The following is a 21222-nucleotide window of genomic DNA, read 5'->3' as shown; positions in this document are numbered from 1 at the left end:
GTGTTTTGCATGCTGTCGATACCTGCCGCCTGCCTTCAGACCACGTCTTGAGTCTGAATTACTGTTTATTGCCCTTGTATTTTAATAAAATGTTAAAGAAAAAGAGCTTCTTAAAGGTGCCACAAATGGCCGGGGACCTTCAATTCACGGATTTTACGAAAAGGGATAAACGGTTTATAGTAGTTGTTAACAGATATTAATCTGCTCTTTTCACTCGAACACTGTAGTATTTATCCTACGAGGGTCAAATTTAAGAACATGAATTAAATTTTTTTAAGAGAACACAAAAATCAAATATTTTTTACTCTATTTAATCATTATTTAATATAATTAACTTTTTTTATGAACTAACTAAAACATACTTTTTAGTAAATACTTACATATTTACCGTACCTATTTATAGACCTAATACTATAATATAATAACTAAACCTAATGGGGAGTTATAAACGCTTAATTCTGTAATTTGTTATTTTGCAGTTCTTTAATTTTATTTAAACTACATTGCTCTCGTAACACGAGTTATTCGCACTTTTTATTTTCACATATTTTTGGATTGAATAGCCATTATGACATTTAAAAAGTTGAAAATATGCGGATGTGGGTAGTAAAAACTAGAATTTAAAACACACTGAAATGATGCGCGTGCATTTCAAGTGCGGCACATACTATTTGTAGTACTGGCCCTTTCTGGGGAAAACCTAGATTATTCCAAATAGTTTTCGACTATGAAATCAGTAAAATTCTTTACGCGTTTGTCATCCGGGATTTTCACAAATAATTCAACTTCCAACTTTCGTTGATTGTAAAAAATTAATCCAAAAAATAATTTTAAAAATTTCCCAGTATCGGAATTTTTGTCATTATATTCAGAAACTGAACCTAAGCTTTGGATTTTGCGATACCAAGCTTGACACATTACAATCGACAACCAGATATTTCTTATTCTACATTTTTCCTCGATTATGCGAAAAGAATTGAAATAAGTGTCAGTATTTTTATTAGACAAAAAGCGAAAACTACTGGTACACAAAAACCGTTTTTAATTGCATTTTTTTTAATGGATTGCCCTATCTATAATTACATTTTTTTGTCTTACAAGTAATTTCAATTGTGCTTGAGTTCGAGTTTGGCAAGCGAGGCGAGAGGTCGTGTGGCGCGTGTATTGGCGATAAGGTAATTTCGAATTCGAAACCTATCACAATAAAAACACCGGTTTTTTAAAAGACCTATCGTTATCGATAATCGTTAAACTTAAAAAGCGTTCTTGTGCGAAATAAAAATAAACTTCTAAGTGTATAATAATAATATTTATATTAGTGCTGAGGTTAACATTTAATTTAAAATGGCCAGTGGCGGAACAGGAACAATCCGAAAGGAAACCTATAGAAAGAATGAAGAACTATCTGATAGTGGCGACGAAGAATCTAAGAAGAAAAAATATAAAGAAGATAAATTATATTTTGAAAAGAGTAACCTGACGAGACGAACACCGAATAAAAGCAACGACACAAATGAAGAGATGATAAAAATGATGCGGGAAGTTATGTGGAAAAATGATGAAATGATGGCAGAAATAAGAACCATACGGAAAGACCAAAAAGAAACGATGGAATATATTAAGGAGCTGAAAGAAAAAAACGAAAAATTGGAAGAAGGTTTAAAAATGGCAAACAATAGAATAGAACAATTGGAAAAAGATAGACGGAGAAATAATATAGTATTAAAGGGCCTAACACTAGATGCTACCGACGGAAAGCCTGTAAAGGAGTCAGTAGAACACTTCATAGGAAGAAATCTGAAATTAGAGGTCAGACTGAGAGGAGCGGTGAAGATCGGCGACCAAATCTTTGTAGCAGAAATGGAAAACCTAACGGATAAGATGAGTGTACTAAAAAACAAAGGAAAACTGAAAAATCTACAGGGACAAAAGGTGTATATAGAATCAGATTTAACAAGAAAGGAAAGGGAAATACAAGCAAAAATTAGGAAAATGGCAAAAGAAGAAAAAGACAAAGGTAATACTACGAAGATAGGACATATGAAACTGGAGATTAATGGAAAGGAGTGGAAATGGGACCATAATAAAGAGAAACTTATACTAACTCACAGAAATATCGGGGAAGGGACTTCAAAAAACTAAAAGAAAATAATGAGACCGGACCCACAACAATGACAACCAAGGCAATGAATGGGAAAAGCGATAGGGAAAAAGATGATGCAAAGGTAAACAAGGATGAAAATAGGAAAAAGGGGAAAGCTAGATTGCAGAAAAAAGGAGAGATAAAAATGGGAACATGGAATGTGAGAAGCATCAATGGAAAAGAGGAAGAACTGGTAGAAGATATGATAAGACAAAAAATAGAAATACTAGGAATAACAGAAACGAAGATGAAAGGAAAAGGTCTTAAGAAAATACACAAAGGATATTGGTTACTTTGGGTAGGAGCGGATACAAAAGAGAGAGCAAAAGAAGGAGTCGGGATAATAATTGCACCGAATAGACTACAACACGTTATAGAAGAAACATATGTTAACCAGAGAATATTATCGGTGAAAATTAAACTGATGGACGAAGAAATATGGACAATAATAACAGCCTACGGAGTAAATGAAGATGCAAGAAAGGAAGAGAAAGATAAATTTTTCGAGGAGCTCCAAATGCAAATTGATAATGGGGAAGAAAACATAATTGTAATGGGAGATCTAAACGGTAGAGTCGGAAACAACAACAGCGGAATAGAGGAGTGCATGGGAAAAGAAGGAGAAGAAATGCTAAACAGAAATGGTGAAAGAATAATAGAAATATGTATGGAGAATAAACTAGTTATAACAAATACAAAATTTAAACATAAAGAAGTACACAAATACACGAAAGTACAAGACAGCAGAAACGAAAAATCAATCATAGATTACTTTTTGTTAAGCAGCAACAAATGGAAAAGAGTACAGGATACGAAAGTGAAAAGAGGCTCGGAGATTGGCAGTGACCACCATCTAGTAATAATGAGAATGAGAACAACAGAGGAAAAAGAAGAAAAGAGAAGAAAGGTAGTAAATGAAAAAATAAAAAGTTACAAATTAAAAGAGGAAATATATAAGAAGAAATTCCAAGAAAAATTAGATAATACTTTGAAAGGTAGGGCAAAAAATACAAATATAGAAAAAAAATGGGAATATCTAAAAACCAGCATAATCAAAGCAGCTGAGGAAACTTGCGGGAAAGCAAAAATAGCAAACACTAACATGAGGAGAACAGAATGGTGGACGGAAGAAATACGAGAGAAAATAAAGAACAAAAAAGACAAATGGAAAAGATACCTAAGCACAAAACACCCGGAAGATTACGAAGCATATAAAGAAAAAAGGAAAGAGGTTAAAATAGCGGTGAAAGCAGGAAAGGAAAGGTCATGGGAGATATTTGGACAAAAAATGACAAAAAATTATAGGGAAAACCAAAAACTCTTCTACGGCGCATTAAAACAACTCAGACAAAAGAAAGAGCACACGATGCCGAATATAAAAGACAAGAATGGAAACGTACTAACAGAAGAAAAACAAATAATGGAAAGATGGAGAGAACATTTCAAAGAGCTAACTCATGTAGACAAGGACAACATAGGGGAGATACAAGAAAGGAATGAAGAACAACAAGTGGAATCCATAACAAGAGAGGAATTAGAGAAAGCAATAGAAAGAGTAAAACTGGGCAAAGCACCAGGCAAGGATCATATCACCCCGGAAATGATAAAATTCATGGGGACAGAGGGAATGGATAGCATGAAAGAACTAATGAATGATATCATAAATAGAGCAGAATTACCAAAGGACTGGAAGAAAGACATTATATTACCAATACACAAAAAGGGAGACAAGAGAAACTGTAATAATTACCGAGGTATCACCATATCAAGTATCCCTGGGAAGGTATTAGCAAGAATACTAGAGACAAGAATAAAAACACAAATAGAAACAACTATGGAAGACACACAGTGTGGATTCAGGAAGGACAGAAGCACGCAAGACCTAATATTCACATTAAGACAAGTAAGTGAGAAGGTAATCAAGAAAAATAGAGAGATACATATGTGCTTCATTGACCTGGAAAAGGCGTTTGACAGAATCCGAAGAAAGGACGTTTGGAAGACACTAACAGAAAGGGGAGTCGACAGACACATAATAGAAGTAATAAAGGATATGTACAAAAATAATACAAATACAGTAAGAACCAATAACGAGGAATCCAGAGAATTTTCTACAAGTCAAGGCGTCAAACAGGGATGCGTGCTGAGTCCACTGCTATTCTCAGTGGTACTGGATGAAGCGATAAAGAAAGCCAAGAGAAGAATGAGAAAACTAACATTAGGATACTGGCAAATGAAACAGACTCAACTATCGGAGCTACTATTTGCAGACGACATGGTATTGATAGCAGAAAACAGAGAAGACTTACAGAACAATCTTGAAATCCTAGAAGAAGAACTATCAAACATAAATATGAAAATTAATACAGAGAAAACAAAAACAATGATAATTTCAAATACGAGGAAGACACACGCAATAGAATTAGACGGGAAACAACTAGAGCAAGTGGAATATTTTAAATACCTAGGAGTAATAATCGAATCAAATGGTAAACAAGACATGGAAATAAACGAGAGAATGGGACGAACAGGAAGCTTATTTAACACTATGAAAACAACATTTTTTGGGAAAAAAGGGATACCGGAAAAAGTAAAAACGGCAGTCGTTAAATCAGTAGTTAGACCAACAATCATGTATAGCAGCGAGACATGGACATTGACGGGGAGACAAAAATCCAGAGTCAATGCTATGGAAATGAGGTTCCTGAGGAAAATAGCAAACAGAAAAAGGACAGACAAAATACGAAACGAAACAATTAGACAAAACCTAAAACTAGAACCAATCAATGAAAAAATAGTAGAAGGACAACTTAGATGGTTCGGGCACGTGTGTAGAATGTCGAACGAGAGGCTAACAAAACGAGTGTTCGAAACGAGAGTGCAGGGGAAAAACAAAAGAGGGAGACCAAGAGTTATGTGGGTAGATGAAATCAGGAAAGAAGTCGAGAAGAAGGGATTGACATTGGAAAGTGCAAGAAACCTAGCGCAAGATCGGAAAGCATGGAGACTACAATGCCAAACTCAACTCCACCAGCCTTACACCTAAAGGTAGAAAGGCTTAGGACTAAGTAAGTAAGTATAACCGTTTTTTTCATTTTAAAGTTATAACCGGTGAAAAACCGGATAAGTGGAAAAAATCATCAAATTAATTCAGAAAAAAAATGGGAAATTTTTACTTCTACACGCACGAATGAGAAATTTTAAGCTGACCGAAACCGATTTGACAACGTTGATGACTAGTGATGAGCAAAACAAGAACAAGACCAAGACCAGGCTAGTCTTGGTCTTGGTCTTGTTCTTGCAAGCTTGGTCTTGGTCTTGGTCTTGCAGCTAAAAGGCAGTCTTGGTCTTGGTCTCGCACTAGCCGGTCTTGTTCTTGGTCTTGGTCTTGCTGCAAGAGTCTTGCTGGTCTTGCTTTTTTGGTAGTAATAATTTGAACCAAACAATTTCGAATAAAATGTACATTGAAATAAATAAAGATGTGAAGAATGAAACTATATTTTTTGCTTTAAAATTTTAACAGAATGTAGAATGTAATTTCAAACGGATACCAATTTTAACATTATACTATACATTCACCTAATGACCTAATTATTTCTCTCTATATAAAGAGATTAGAGTATATTTTTATAATGGTAATGTTTATCAGTAGCAAAAACCTGCAATTACAACCCTTGTTGCAATTGCCGGCCTTCGGTTGTGTCACGTTGTGTTTTGCATGCTGTCGATACCTGCCGCCTGCCTTCAGACCACGTCTTGAGTCTGAATTACTGTTTATTGCCCCTGTATTTTAATAAAATGTTAAAGAAAAAGAGCTTCTTAAAGGTGCCACAAATGGCCGGGGACCTTCAATTCACGGATTTTACGAAAAGGGATATTCGGTTTATAGTAGTTGTTAACAGATATTAATCTGCTCTTTTCACTCGAACACTGTAGTATTTATCCTACGAGGGTCAAATTTAAGAACATGAATTAAATTTTTTTAAGAGAACACAAAAATCAAATATTTTTTACTCTATTTAATCATTATTTAATATAATTAACTTTTTTTATGAACTAACTAAAACATACTTTTTAGTAAATACTTACATATTTACCGTACCTATTTATAGACCTAATACTATAATATAATAACTAAACCTAATGGGGAGTTATAAACGCTTAATTCTGTAATTTGTTATTTTGCAGTTCTTTAATTTTATTTAAACTACATTGCTCTCGTAACACGAGTTATTCGCACTTTTTATTTTCACATATTTTTGGATTGAATAGCCATTATGACATTTAAAAAGTTGAAAATATGCGGATGTGGGTAGTAAAAACTAGAATTTAAAACACACTGAAATGATGCGCGTGCATTTCAAGTGCGGCACATACTATTTGTAGTACTGGCCCTTTCTGGGGAAAACCTAGATTATTCCAAATAGTTTTCGACTATGAAATCAGTAAAATTCTTTACGCGTTTGTCATCCGGGATTTTCACAAATAATTCAACTTCCAACTTTCGTTGATTGTAAAAAATTAATCCAAAAAATAATTTTAAAAATTTCCCAGTATCGGAATTTTTGTCATTATATTCAGAAACTGAACCTAAGCTTTGGATTTTGCGATACCAAGCTTGACACATTACAATCGACAACCAGATATTTCTTATTCAGGCCACAATGCTTTCACAGCATTGTGAATCCCTTTTCAAAATCTATTATGATATTTTTTGTATTAATTTTAAATTTAACGACCTACATTTTTCCTCGATTATGCGAAAAGAATTGAAATAAGTGTCAGTATTTTTATTAGACAAAAAGCGAAAACTACTGGTACACAAAAACCGTTTTTAATTGCATTTTTTTTAATGGATTGCCCTATCTATAATTACATTTTTTTGTCTTACAAGTAATTTCAATTGTGCTTGAACTGTCGCCGTTTGAAAACTTGCCTTCTGGACACTTTGAAGGTTGAGAAAATGCAAACCGTTTGACTTAATCAAAACGACTTAAAAATATAACCAAAATTTTATGTATTTTAAAAATTCGATATTGCTTAAGGTTTTTTGCAATGTCAGTATATATTATTGAACTAAAAAAATAAAGTTAAACAATAAAACCAATTTTTCTCAAAAAAGTGCAAGAATCTTGCAGGTTGGTCTTGGTCTTGCGTGGTCTTGCAAGGTTCGGTCTTGGTCTTGGTCTTGTTCTTGCAAGCTTGGTCTTGGTCTTGGTCTTGCAACCAAAAGGCGGTCTTGGTCTTGGTCTTGGTCTTGGTCTTGCTGCAAGACCAAGACCAAGACCGCAAGACCAAGACCAGTCTCGCTCATCACTATTGATGACTGATTTCTATACTGATATGGATTGACATCGATTAGAATGGAGTATCGCAAACTAAAGCTCAATATAAATGTAACCTATTGGGTATTGACTACTGACTAAAAAACCGAAATCCGGTTTTTTTACCGGTTATAACCGCCAGGTTAAACCGTAGGTAAAAAAAGGGTATAACCGAAAACCGGTGTTTTGTCAACAACCGCCATCCCTACTTCGGACATATTATGCGAAAGGAATCCAGACATGCCCTTCTACAAGCCATCCTGCAAGGAAAAATATCATTTGTAAAACGGGATCCAGCAAGAAGAATAACGTCCTGGTTGAAGAACCTCAGAACCTGGTTCAATCAACATCTGTGCAGCTTTTCCGCGCTGCGGCAGATAAGGTAATAGGCCTCGATCCCACGTACCAAAAAAAAGTTTATAAATAGCAAGCTGAAAATTTGTTAATAGCTTAAAGTTTATGATTGTGAATTTTAGCAGGTTGTTTTTAAATTTATTTAATAGCAAACTTTATGTAATATATGAAAAAATATTTGTCCGACAAATATGTAGGACATTTTAATAAGTCCAACACTTAGAACATGTCAAACGACAGGAATTATGTTGGTGATAAATAGCAGTCACATTTTCGAAACCTGTAACATTTTCCACAACTAAAACTTCCCCCTGTTTCAGTGTTCCCGTACATCAAAGTTTGTCCGACTAGACACCGTTAAGCTGTTAACCAATTTTTAGCTTCATATTAATAAACTTTTTATCCATGCCTATAAAGATTGCCATTATGATCGCCAACTTTCATCACGGATAGACACATCAAGAAGAAAATATAGGATAGACTTTGTTTCTTGATCTATTCCCTACCTACTGTGAAAATATCAAGTAGGATGGAATTCGGAGCCAATTACCCTCATTGACTGCACTAAAAGTAAAATATTTTTCTAAGTCTAGAAAATATCTGCTACTAACATAAAAGATATATATTTAATAATTCATAAATTTATTATTAATTCTCTTAGAAATTGTATCGATCAGCGAGAAAACAAGTACCTAGTATTATGATATTGTGTATGGATGTAGAATTTTCCACGTCAACACATTTTAAAACCAAAAAAATAATCGTATTTGATAAATTTGGAATAGCACATTTATTTGCTAAAAGGTTCTAACTCTTGTTGACCAATTTGTTGACCCCACCCCTCTCCGTAGAGAGGGTCGTGTTTAATATCATTAAACAGATTTTTGAAAAATATTGAACACGTATTTTTTAGTTTTTGGATCTGACCTTCGTTTCACGTACTGAAGTTAATTACGCCCGGAAAATATCTTAGAACAAAATTTTGAAATACTATGTCTATTTATGAAGGAGACAACATTTTGAAGTCAACATTATGATTCAACCATATCCTGTAAGTGGGGATTATGTATTGTGTAACCTCTTAAAATTGTTAAAATATAAATTCGGACCAGACGAGATCTTGTTTAAAATGTTACTTAGATCTATACAGAGAGAGTCTGTAATTTGGATTAAATTCAATATCTCAAATATTAATGGTTTTTTTTTAAATGCTCAGACCCGTCGATTAGTATTTCAAATTGTCCTTTTTGACATACAATAATAATGTATACAATTTAGACATATGACGTCATGGTTGATTTTCTTAAACGGCAACACTGTCATTTTGATAGCTATTTTGATAGGGTGCGTAAAGTTATACATAACTGCAAAATATCAAATTTTTATTCTCTACCATTTACAAGATAATAAAAAATAACAAAGTTATGTCTGTAATTTGGAATAAATTCAATATCTCAAATACTAATTGTATTCTTGAAAAATGCTCAGACCGGTCGATTAATATTTCAAATTGTCATTTTTGACATACAATAATAATGTATACTGGGAGACCCAATTTAGAGATATGACATCATCGTTGATTTTCTTAAATAGCAACACTGTTATTTTGATAGCTTTTTTAATAGGGTGTGTAAAGTTATACATAATTGCAAAATTTCAAATGTTTATTCCCTACCATTTACAAGATATTAAGAAATAACAAAATTATGAAAAACAAGTAATCGAATAATAATTGAATTTAATTATTTTAATTAAGCAAATGATCATTATCTTACATTACATTACATTAATGTTAATGCTATATAATGTAACATTATGAGCATTTGCTTAATTGAAATTAAATTCAATTATTATTCGATTACTTGTTTTTCATAATTTTGTTATTTTTTATTATCTTGTAAATGGTAGGGAATAAAAATTTGAAATTTTGCTGCTATGTATAACTTTACACACCCTATCAAAATAGCTATCAAAATGAGAGTGTTGTCATTTAAGAAAATCAATGATGACGTCATATCTCTAAATTGGGACACCCTGTATACATTATTATTGTATGTCAAAAATGTCAATTTGAAATACTAATCGACGGGTCTGAGTATTTTTCAAAAAAACAATAAAATTTATTCCAAATTACAGACATAATTTTTTATTATCTTGTAACTGGTAGAAAATAAAAATTTTATATTTAGCAGTTTTGTATAACTTTACACGCCCTATCAAAATAGCTATCAAAATGACAGTGTTGCCATTTAAGAAAATCAACGATGACGTCATATCTCTAAATTGGGACACCCTGTATAAATTATTATTGTATGTCAAAGAGGACAATTTGAAATACTAATCGACGGCTATGAGCATTAAAAAAAAACAATTAGTATTTGAGATATTGAATTTACTCCAAATTACAGACTCTCTCTACAGACTCTTACAGACCCAGAGAAATTGGTAAATATAAAAAGTATCGAAAACCTCGACTTTCACCTTTCGTAACTCTGGAACCGTTGATTTTATAACAATTATGTATAGAACATTTTTTGTTTTAAATTTCATGTAGAACATTTTTGTATATAACATTGTTTACGCTAAAGCATAGTTTTAGAAATATTGACGAAAAACGTAAAAGAACTACTAATTTACCGGCTTCTCCCCCATCTCCCTCCCAAACCGGACGCTCAAAATGGTGTAGCTTTTTACTGAACAATATGTGGACCATATAGAACATTTTGGTCTTGAAGGAAAACTTTTACTTTGGATGTTTGGGTTAGGCCTTTTTTTGGACCAGGTATACTATACTACCTCCGTAACTTTGGAACCATTCATTTTAGAAAGAATATGCATAGGGCTTTTTTTATTTCAAATTTAATGTAGAACAATTTTGTAAAGAAGGTTGTTCATGCTAAACCGCATAGTTTTAGAAATATTGGCGAAAAACTTAAAAAACTACAAATTTACCGATTTCTCCCCCCTCACCCCCCAAATCCGACGCTCAAAATGGTGTGACTTTTTTCTGGACATTGTGTGGACGATACAGAACAATTTGGTGTTGAAGGATAACTTTCACTTTGGATGTCTGGGTTATGCCATCTTTTGGATCAACTATACTATACTATATAGAGAAATAAAAATATCGAAAAAGATAGAAAGGCCGAATTTACACAATAACCATTAGACTATTGACATTAATGACATACGCGACAGAAACACGATCTGACACAGAGACGACAAAAATAAAGCTAGTCACAGCAGAGATGAAAAACCCTTCGAAAAATGGATAAGACACTATGGGAGAGAGCTAGAAGTACAGATATACGAAGGATATGCAAGATGGAGAACATTAATGACAAGGTAAGAATCAGAATAGTAGAATGGAAGAACCACATAGACATAATGATAACAAATAGTGTAGTGAAGACGGCGAGAGACATTTCCCCAATAAGAAAACCATCAATAAGGAGACCACGAAAACAATGGAACGGCAACTTACTGGAGGCACATTGAAAAAACTGACAGAGCCATGTCTATTCAAGAAGAAGAGGATGATATAGGTTACAAAGCCATGGTGTTCTTCTTCGACTGGGACCCGTATTTCCACATATTTTTTCCTGAAATTCACTTACATGTCAAAAGATTTAAGTTTATTGAGTAATGATTTTAACTCCACACAGTAATGACAAAAATATGTAGGATTAAATTAAATTAAAAACTTAGTTATTAGGAAATAAAATCGCTGATCATAACCCGAGATAAAATGACTGCAGATGAAACAAAATATATTCGGGAATATAAAATCCCATTCACAAAAAGGAAGACCATAAATTCCATAATCAGAGATATCTAAACTATACAGTATTTTCTACTTTAACTCAGCCTTTTAACTCAGCACAAGATTTGACATTTTAGGATCTTCTTCTTCTTCAAGTGCCATCTCCCATACGAAGGTCGGCAATCATCATAGCTATTCGGACTTTGGAGACGGCTGCTCTGAAAAGTTCATTTGATGTACATTTGTACCATTCTCTCAGGGTGCGTAGCCACGATATTCTACATCTCCCTATGCTTCTTTTTCCCTGAGTCTTTCCCTGCATAATGAGTCAGAGCAAGTGGTATCTCTCTCCATGTGTAATATGTCCGAGATATTAAAATTTTTTGGTTTTGATTGTATCTAAGACTTACATTTCTTTTTTCACCTTTCTAAGAACTTCTTTGTTTGTGACGTGTCTCTCCATGATATTTTCAGAATTCTTCTATACACCCACAACTCGAATGAATTTTAGGATACTTAACTATATTTAAAATGTTCACCCACATTGTGGATTCTAATACATCTATGAGAACTTAGCCATTATGAAATGTGTTTTGTTGTGCATATATTGATTGTTCCAAAGTATTTAAAAGTTCTTACTATTTAACTTCTCTTAATTTAGTTACCCCAAATTTAAATTTATTCCAATATTTTTTAGGCTTGCGAAGTTCCCACGTCAAGAAACTCACACTACGTTTGTACAGACAACGGTGAAGTAAAATGCCTACCCGGGTGGACTGGTGACCTGTGTGATGTTCCAAGGTGTAGATCGGGATGCGATCCATTACAAGGATATTGTAATCGCCCTGGGGAGTGCATTTGTAAACTGGGATATTATGGAGACAAATGTAATAAATGCATTACCTTGCCTGGGTGTCAACATGGTTATTGTAATGTTAGTTTTGAATGTATTTGTCAAGAGGGATGGGACGGGATATTTTGCACAGAACGTAAGTATCAAACATCTAATAAAAATTTCATAACGTGTATGTTTGCTACTATATTCTTAACACAGATTTTCAGTTATCAAAAAGATATTCTTTATAATTTATAATTCATTAGCTAATTAATTAATATTCTAAAAAATTATTTCCAAAACAATATACAGTGAGGACGTTTGAGTTGGAATAAATTCATTATTTCTAGAATGGGCGAATTTAGATAGAAATCCTGAGACAGGTCGATTTTTATTTTTAAATTATGAGTATTTGGCAAATATTATAAATATCATACTAATGATGTCATCAATCTGAGCGTGTGTCATCGATGTTTTTTCTTAATGAGAGTAGCAGTTGTGTGATAGCTCATTGGAAAGGATATTTAATTCTCTATTCACTGATATAAACATTAACTTAATTGTTTCTACAGGGTGTACAAAAAACATTTTTTTATTAAATTAATTTACACAAAAAGAAGAATGTAAGCTATTTATTTAATTCAAAATACATTTTACTGTTGTCAGAAATGCAGGTAATTATGTTTATTTCATAAATAAACATTTCTTTTCGCCTAAATTCAATGTTCAAATTGCTAAGAGACTGGTGGGTGGAAGTTGTAAAATTGAATTTAAGCGAAAAGCAATGCTTATTTGTCAAATAAACATTTCTTTCTGTTTTCTGGCAGCACTCAAATGTATTTTGAAATAAAGGGATTACATACATTCTTCTTTTTGTCTCAATTAATTTAATTCAAAAACAAAATTTTTGGGCACCCTGTATAAATATTTATGTTAACGTTTATATTACTGAATATAAAATTACATAACCTTTCAAATCAGCCATCACACGACCCCTACTCTCATTAAAAAAAATTTAAGCACCCATGGGAGTGCTGATAGAAGTGAAAACTTCTTATAGTATATAAATTACGAGCTCGAATTTCCCCATCTAAAAAGAAGTGCCATACCTATATTATACACGCCTTGCGTACGTTCTATGCTATTTATTTATACATACACATAATATATATACGTACGAAATTTAGTTCGGCAAAGTGATGAAGGCAGTGAAACCTGGGTCCTGAAAGAAACATCCAAAAACAAACTCGACACATTCGAAAGGAAAGTACTGAGGAGAATACTAGGACCTGTGAGGGAAAACGGAATCTTCAGAAGTCGATACAACAACGAACTTTATTAACTTTATAAGGAAGCACCCCTGTCATACTTCATTAGAATACAAAGATTGCAATGGATCGGACGTGTGATAAGAATGGGAGAGGATAGGCTACCAAAAAGAGCACTAAATGCAGAATGCAGGGAAAGAGACCGGTTGTAAAGCCAAGAAAGCGCTGAGAAGACACAGTAAACAGCGACGTACAAGCCCTTTTAGGAGTGCGTGTATGGAGAAGAGCAGCCAGAGGCAAGCAAGAGTGGAGGCAAAAAATAAAGGAGGCCAGGGCTCAATTTGGCCTGTAGTGCCGTAGAAGAAGAAGAAAGTGAGAACGGTCGCAAACTCAATACTTTTTTCCTATCTAAAAAGTGCACAACGTCTCTAAAGAAGTTTTCTCTTTAAAAATGTATTTCTTCAAACAATTACGGTCGCTAATTTAATACTTTTTCCCCATCTAAAAAGTGCACAACATCCCTAAAGAAATTTTCAATTCAAAAATTTATTTGGTCGAAGCAATAACGGTCACTAATTCAATACGTCTTTCCCATCCAAAAGTGCATAACGTCCCTAAGGAATTTTTCATTATAAAAATTTATTTCGGCGAAGTGATGACGGTCGCTAATTCAACACTTTTTCCCCATCTAAAAAGTGCACAACATCCCTAAAAAAGTTTTTACTTCAAAAATTTATTTCGTCGAACCAATGACGGTCGGTAGTTTATAATTTTCCCCTTATAAAAAGTGCACAACGTCCCTAAAGAACTTTTCACTTCAAAAATTTATTTCGCCGAAGCGATGACGGTCGCTAATTCAATACTTTTTTCCCATCTAAATAATGCACAACGTCCCTAAAGAAGTTTTCACTTCAATAATATTAGTATTATGGTACCTACATTATAATAATATACGTAAAAAATTTATTTCGTCGAAGCGATGACGGTCGCGAAATAAATCCGTTTTCCTCATCCAAAAATAAGTTTTACATTTATTTTAATTTTAAATACTTTTTTACAATTTATGTATACATACACATAATATAGATACGTACAAAATTTATTTCGCCAAAGAGATGACGGTCTCGAAATAAATCCTTTTTCCCTATCCTAAAGTAGGTTTTACATTTATTTTAAATGTAAATACTTCTATACCATTTATATATACATACACATAATATACCTATATATGTACAAAATTTATTTCGCCGAAGCGATGACGGTCGCAAACGTCCTCACTGTATAAGAACACAGACAGTATTGAACTATTTTTAACCCGGCACCTGCCACGTGGGGTGCTTCCAGCACCCCATAACACATTTTTATCAAATATTTGGTATTTCAAGTTTGATTACCGTGCTGTGCGTCATAGTAGCTTTCTATAATATTATATAGCATAGATGTGTTAGCGTTTGAAGTGGTTATTTAGTGTCATTCTGAACTTGTAGCTCTAAAGTCGAAATGGGATGTCATCATGTAGCACTTTAAGTTTTACATTTTTGTTGTATTTTTGATAAACCGGTAAAATTTACATTTTTTATTGAAATAACTGATTTAAATTATTAATATATACTCTCTACTCACTAAATCTTAGTTTTTTTTGGATATTTTACTTCATTCCATTTATTATGGCTTGGTACTTGCTAATTTGCTTATAACACCTTTTTCATTTTATTTTTTAACTTATATAACATATTGGTAGTTAATAAGTTAATAAAACATGTTTCTTATATTCTTGTGTTACCCAACACATTATTTTGTTTTTTAAATAAGTAGATCACAGAAAATGTTTAAGGGGTGCTGTGAGCACCCCACGTGGCAGTTGACGCCTTGCAAGGCCACGTGGCAGGTGCCGGGTTAATGAAATAGCTAATTTATCAATTTTTTAATATTTCTATAACACATTATTTATTTACAAATCTCAATAGGACTTGAAGGCGTCAGGCTAAAAGTACAATTTTATATTACAATAATTAATATAATGCTACATATTATTAAAAAAAACTTGTATCAAGTGGGGTGGCCTCTTGTCCAATCATGCTCCTTGCCTACTAAATTGACTAAACACACTTCTCTATTCATCCCTATTTGTTGATCTTCCTTCCCAACCAATCACTTCCTAATTTCAGAGATCTTCCTGTATGCTGTCAAAGCATCTTTGACTGTGTCTTAATTTAATTCTTTTCGTCATTGGGCCCCGTTTTAGGATCATCTTTGACACCCTCTTCCTTTCCATTCGCATCACGTGTCCCATATATTTCACTCTCTGTACCTTTATGAAGCGATTGATGTGTGGTTCGTTATCGCTATACAGGTCTTCTATGTTTGTGCGTCTCTCCTAACCTTCCACCATGTTTTTGTCTCCATATGTAGCTGTGAGCATTTTCCTTTTCAATCTTTCCAATTTGCCCTTATTTGCTTTTTAATTGTCCATACTTCGCTATCATACGTCACTGTGGGCCCTATTACCATTTTATATACATACCCTTAGCCTTATTGGTCTTGATACATATTTATATTTAATCAGTGGCCTTCGGCTTCCCATCTTTTTATTTCCCTTTGCTAATCTGACATTCAGTTCCCATTCTTTCTGACCTCTTTCGTCTACAATAACCTCTAGATACGTAAAATGAACCACACTCTCAAAATTATATTCCTTGGCTTTATTAGATATGAAAGTAAACTGTCCCCTCTCGTTTTACTCTGTATTTCCGAGTATCATCTAGTTTGACTATTCCTGGTTTATCTCTGGGTGGAAATAGTTTACCTCCTTTTTTAACAATAAGATAATCGGTGAAGGCCAGACATTAATGCTCATTGTTGAAGATGGATCCGGTTATTTAAACTTAACTTTTACTTTAAGCAAGTAGTATTGAAAATAATTATAACTGATAATCGTGCACTGAATGCTTGCGTATCGATCATAAGTTCTCAGTTGGTATTCATTATATTATTTTCGTTCAATCTTTGCTTCATTCCTGTTCATATATTTTTTTAACTAATTAATTTAATTTAGAAATGCTTCTTAATTTTTTGGTTTAAATATTACACTCTACGCAATTTATAATTTTTTAGCAATATGTAGATCAGACTGTCATCATACTCGAGGATATTGCGATTCGCCAGGAGATTGTAAATGTCGACTAGGATGGGCAGGAAAAACGTGTAAAGAGTGCCAGGTACTACCTGGATGTGTACATGGCTATTGTAACAAACCATTGGAATGCAAATGCCATCCAGGTTATACAGGTCTTCTTTGTCAAATACGTAAGTAATACTTTTTAAATTTCCTGATTAAATTAAAATATTGTTAAGCTAAACATAATTTCCTCTGTACACGACTTACAGTTGAGTCCGGGAATCTTTACCCGTGCTTCATCATTTAAAGCATATGAAATAAGTCGATGATAAGTCGGAAATTGAAATTTACTAAAGACAACAGCAAGTGACAGTAAGTGATTTGCTATTGCGTTTAGTAAATTTCAGTTTCTGACTTATCATCGACTTATGTCGTGTGCTTTAAATGATGACGCAAGGGTAAAGATTCCCGGACTCAACTGTAGTTATAATGACATCTTGCCTTCGTTTATATAAGAAAAACAATTCAGGTGTGGGATCTGAATTGTTCGCAAGATGGCTCCTTCCCCCTTGAAGATTAGCAAGCTTATGATGTTCTTCCACACTGATAATTTTACATAAAACACAATGTAAATCGTTTAAAACTTAATTTAAGAATGTTCGTGTAGTGCCTACAATTTGTTTTTGAACCAATCGATTCTTGCTCCTTACTGTTGGGTCAATTATTTGTTGTTTTGTTCCTTTATTTGCTGATAATGGTTCGTGTCAAAACGCGTTTTTTTAAGATTGTAACATTTATATATATATTATATATTACATAAATATAAGACAACATTTTATTTAACTAGTTTTGATGGGAAATAAGCCACAATTTTATTTAAAAAATGATTTTATTAACGTTTTGACGTCCAAATCGGATGCCGTTTTCTGAAGCTATTTTCTTGTGGCATTTTTGTAATTAAATAGTTTTGATTGGAAATAGATCATCATTTTATTAAAAACATTATTTTATTAACGTTTCGACGTCCAAATCGGATGCCGTTGTCAAAATACAAAAAATATTGTCGACAACGGCATCCGATTTGGACGTCGAAACGTTAATAAAATCATTTTTACTTTATCGTACTACATACGTAGTATAATAGATAAAGTTATAGGATCGTGCAAAAAATTTTTTTCAGATTTCACTTTTTTTCGACGTTTTGAGTCCCCCTGAATCTAAAAAGCAGATAAAAAAAAACATGTCGGAAGTATGTAGGGTTAAGGATCCTATTATGAGACCCGTTCCTAATATGAGACCCATGTCTCTAGAGTCTTGTAAGTGCTGCAGCCTGGTGAGTGGGGTAAAAACTAAGCTCTGCTAGTGTTTCCAGTAGGCTGTGAATAAATCGAGTGTCTGTGATTTAGTATTACCAGTCAGTGAAGTTTTTAAGATTTTTGCGAGTCAAAAGTTTTTTAATCGGTGTAGCTCAAACTGAATTTTTGTTTTTAAGGTGGGAGAAAAAAAATCACCTTAGTAATTAGTTGATAGCTACTTAAATTGGTTACAGAAACACGTAATTATAGTGGCGCAAAAACCAATCCTAAACTTAAAACACGGACTAAAAAGTTCACACGTGGTTGCTCCTAATATGAGACCCTCAAGTGTGCCTAATATGAGATATATCATATTATGGTACTGTAATGTTTTGAGTATAACATCATGTCTTTTTACTACTTTATTGGGAAATAAGCCGCAATTTATGTTAAACATGAAATTTATTGACGTTTAGACTTCCAATTTTTATTTTTAACTTAAATTGTGGCTTACTTAAAAAAAAAAAAGAAAATTACATAATATGCCACAAAGAAACAGCATCAGAACAATAGAATCATGTCCACAGCATGTAATAGAGTTTATATCCAAAAAATTGCGTTAAAATAATGTGTATCACCTGTTTAACCTATATAACGTGGTGTCTCATATTAGAATACCACATGGTCTCATATTAAGATACCTTTTTTAAGTTGGGAATTTTGACTTTTTAAAAAAATTAATTTATTGGTAAAAAAATATTAGTTTAAAATTAATTTTGGACCTGTTGCAATAAGCATAATTTATCTGACATGTATCTAATTTAAGACTTCTTTAATCCATAAACTTCACGATTTTTATTTTTTTATTTAGCGTATGGACTTTCTCAGTACGATAAATACACAAATATAATATATATACATATATACATATATACACACATATATACACATATACACATATATTATTCAAACACCAAAACATAATGAATGAATCTAAATATTAATGTCCAATTTACATAGCCATTCAATTGCATCTGGGGAGCATTCCACAAAGTCCTGGAGGTTTCCACGGTAGGCCCGATTTAGGCAATCTGAAACACAATGACTTATGGTCTGTCTAAGCGATCCACAATCACACTGTGGACTTTCTGCACGACCCCATTTGAACAGAGAATCAGCACATTTACCATGTCCGGTACGTATGCGATTAAGCCTCGTCCAGGTGGGCCGGGGCAGACCCGATCCGATGAAACCCTGGGTTGGGGTGGATATCTGAATATAGTCTGCTGCTATTGTTGGCATCCATCTTGTGGACCATTGCCTTTGTATATCATAGGAATCACCAATTGTTCGGGCAGTTCTGATTGGAGGATTTCTAGACCTCAGTCGCTGGTGCTCTTTTGAGATGTCTGGTATGTCTTGATGGATTGGTAATTGTATGTTGGCTACAATTTTCTGATACTCTCTCACTAATGCTGCTGTACGGCGTAGATCTGGTGGGGCAATATTGCTCAAAGTAGGCAGCCATCTCACTGGGGTTGATTTTATTGTTCCAGTGATTAATCTCATGGTTTGATTAAGTTGGACATCGATTTTGTTTGTATGTGCACTATTTAACCATACTGGTGCACAATATTCTGCCACTAAAAAAACCAAAGCTAGAGCAGAGGTCCGAAGAGTATCTGCAGAAGCACCCCAAGTTGTTCCAGCAAGTTTTGTTATTATATTATTTCTTGTTCTCAGTTTACCGGCTGCGTTTGTAAGATGGCTTTTGAAGGTGAGTGTTCTATCAAGTGTGATGCCTAGATATTTAGGGTTGTTGTTATGTTTGATAGCTGCATCATTTAGAGTTACATTGAGGGTATCGCCCGCAAGTTGGTTCGACAGGTGAAAGAGACAGGTTTCAGTTTTGCTTGTGTTAGGACGTAAGCGCCAGTTCTTAAAGTAGTTACTAAGTGTAGTTAGGTCCTCGTTTAGAGCTCGTTCTCCAGCTTCCTTACTATTATCTTGGAAGCCAATGGCCAGGTCGTCTGCATAAGCGAATTTTCTCGATTTTGTTTCAGGTATATCCGCCGTATAAAGGTTAAATAATAAAGGAGCTAGCACTGAGCCTTGAGGTAAGCCGTTGTTAAGTTTTCTAACGCTACTTCGTGCATCATTTATATATACCTGAAACAGTCTGTTAGTTAGTAGATTGTTTATCAGCTGACAAGTTTTGAGACAGGGTATGATTTTCATCAACTTATAAATAAGGCCCTCTCTCCACACAGTGTCATAGGCAGCCGTAAGGTCTATAAATGTTATGGCAGATTTTTCACGTCTTTCAAAGCCAGCTTCGATGAATGTAGTTAAGGACAGCACTTGGTCACAACAGCTTCGTCCTTTTCTAAATCCAGCTTGCTCAATTGGTACAGCGTCCTCAATGGTGTTACATATTCTATTATATAAGAGTCGTTCTAGTAATTTATAACAGCAACTGAGTAAGGCGATAGGCCGGTAATTTTCAGGCAGCTTGTTGTCTTTGCCAGGCTTCTGGATTGCGATAATTTTTGTTCTTTTAAATTCTGGGGGAAGCATAGCTGTAGTCACAATGTCGCTAAAGAATTCTTTGAGCCATTGTCTTGTTTTTGTACCAGTGTGGACTATAAACTCAGGATATATTCCATCGAAACCAGCTGCTTTTCCCGTTTTGGTTTGGTTAAGCGCTTCGTTTATTTCATCCAATGAGAAGGCACGTGAGTATTCTGATGTTGTGGGGGTATTTGATTTAAGTTGTTTAAGAGCTTTTTTTACCATCGATGTATGAGTTTTCTCAGAGGGGATGGCCCGTTTCGGCGCCGGCGATTCGGCGCCAGCGATTCGGCGTCGGCGTTTCGGCGCCTGCCGGTTCGGCGCCCGCCGATTCGGCGCCCGCCGATTCGGCGCCGGCTGATTCGGCGACAGATACTTTGGCAAAGTGAGAGAGAAAAAAAATAGTTGTTAATGTATGATAGTCTGAAATTTTCTTTAACAAAAAATGTAGAGTCAGGAGAACAATTTTCGACATTTTAATTTTAGAAGATGTAAAATAATACCCGAAAGTTAGGTTTGGACCGAAGGGTTAGGTCTTCCTCCTTTGAAAA

General features: G+C 34.0%; 1 protein-coding gene across 1 annotated transcript in view; it reads left to right on the top strand.

Moving 5' to 3' along the window:
- Positions 1 to 21222, top strand: part of LOC126885117 (delta-like protein 4) — a 141136-nt gene that overhangs the window by 43152 nt on the left and 76762 nt on the right. The window contains exons 2-3 of the mRNA XM_050651548.1: positions 12282 to 12573; positions 16802 to 16993. Coding sequence (XP_050507505.1) covers positions 12282 to 12573; positions 16802 to 16993 — 484 coding nt within the window. The remainder of the gene's footprint in view (positions 1 to 12281; positions 12574 to 16801; positions 16994 to 21222) is intronic.

Source organism: Diabrotica virgifera, chromosome 5, assembly GCF_917563875.1.
Source record: "Diabrotica virgifera virgifera chromosome 5, PGI_DIABVI_V3a".
Classification (NCBI taxonomy): Eukaryota; Metazoa; Arthropoda; class Insecta; order Coleoptera; family Chrysomelidae; genus Diabrotica; species Diabrotica virgifera.
Note: the sequence above shows the minus strand (reverse complement) of the source record. Positions and strands in the feature narration are given on the sequence as shown.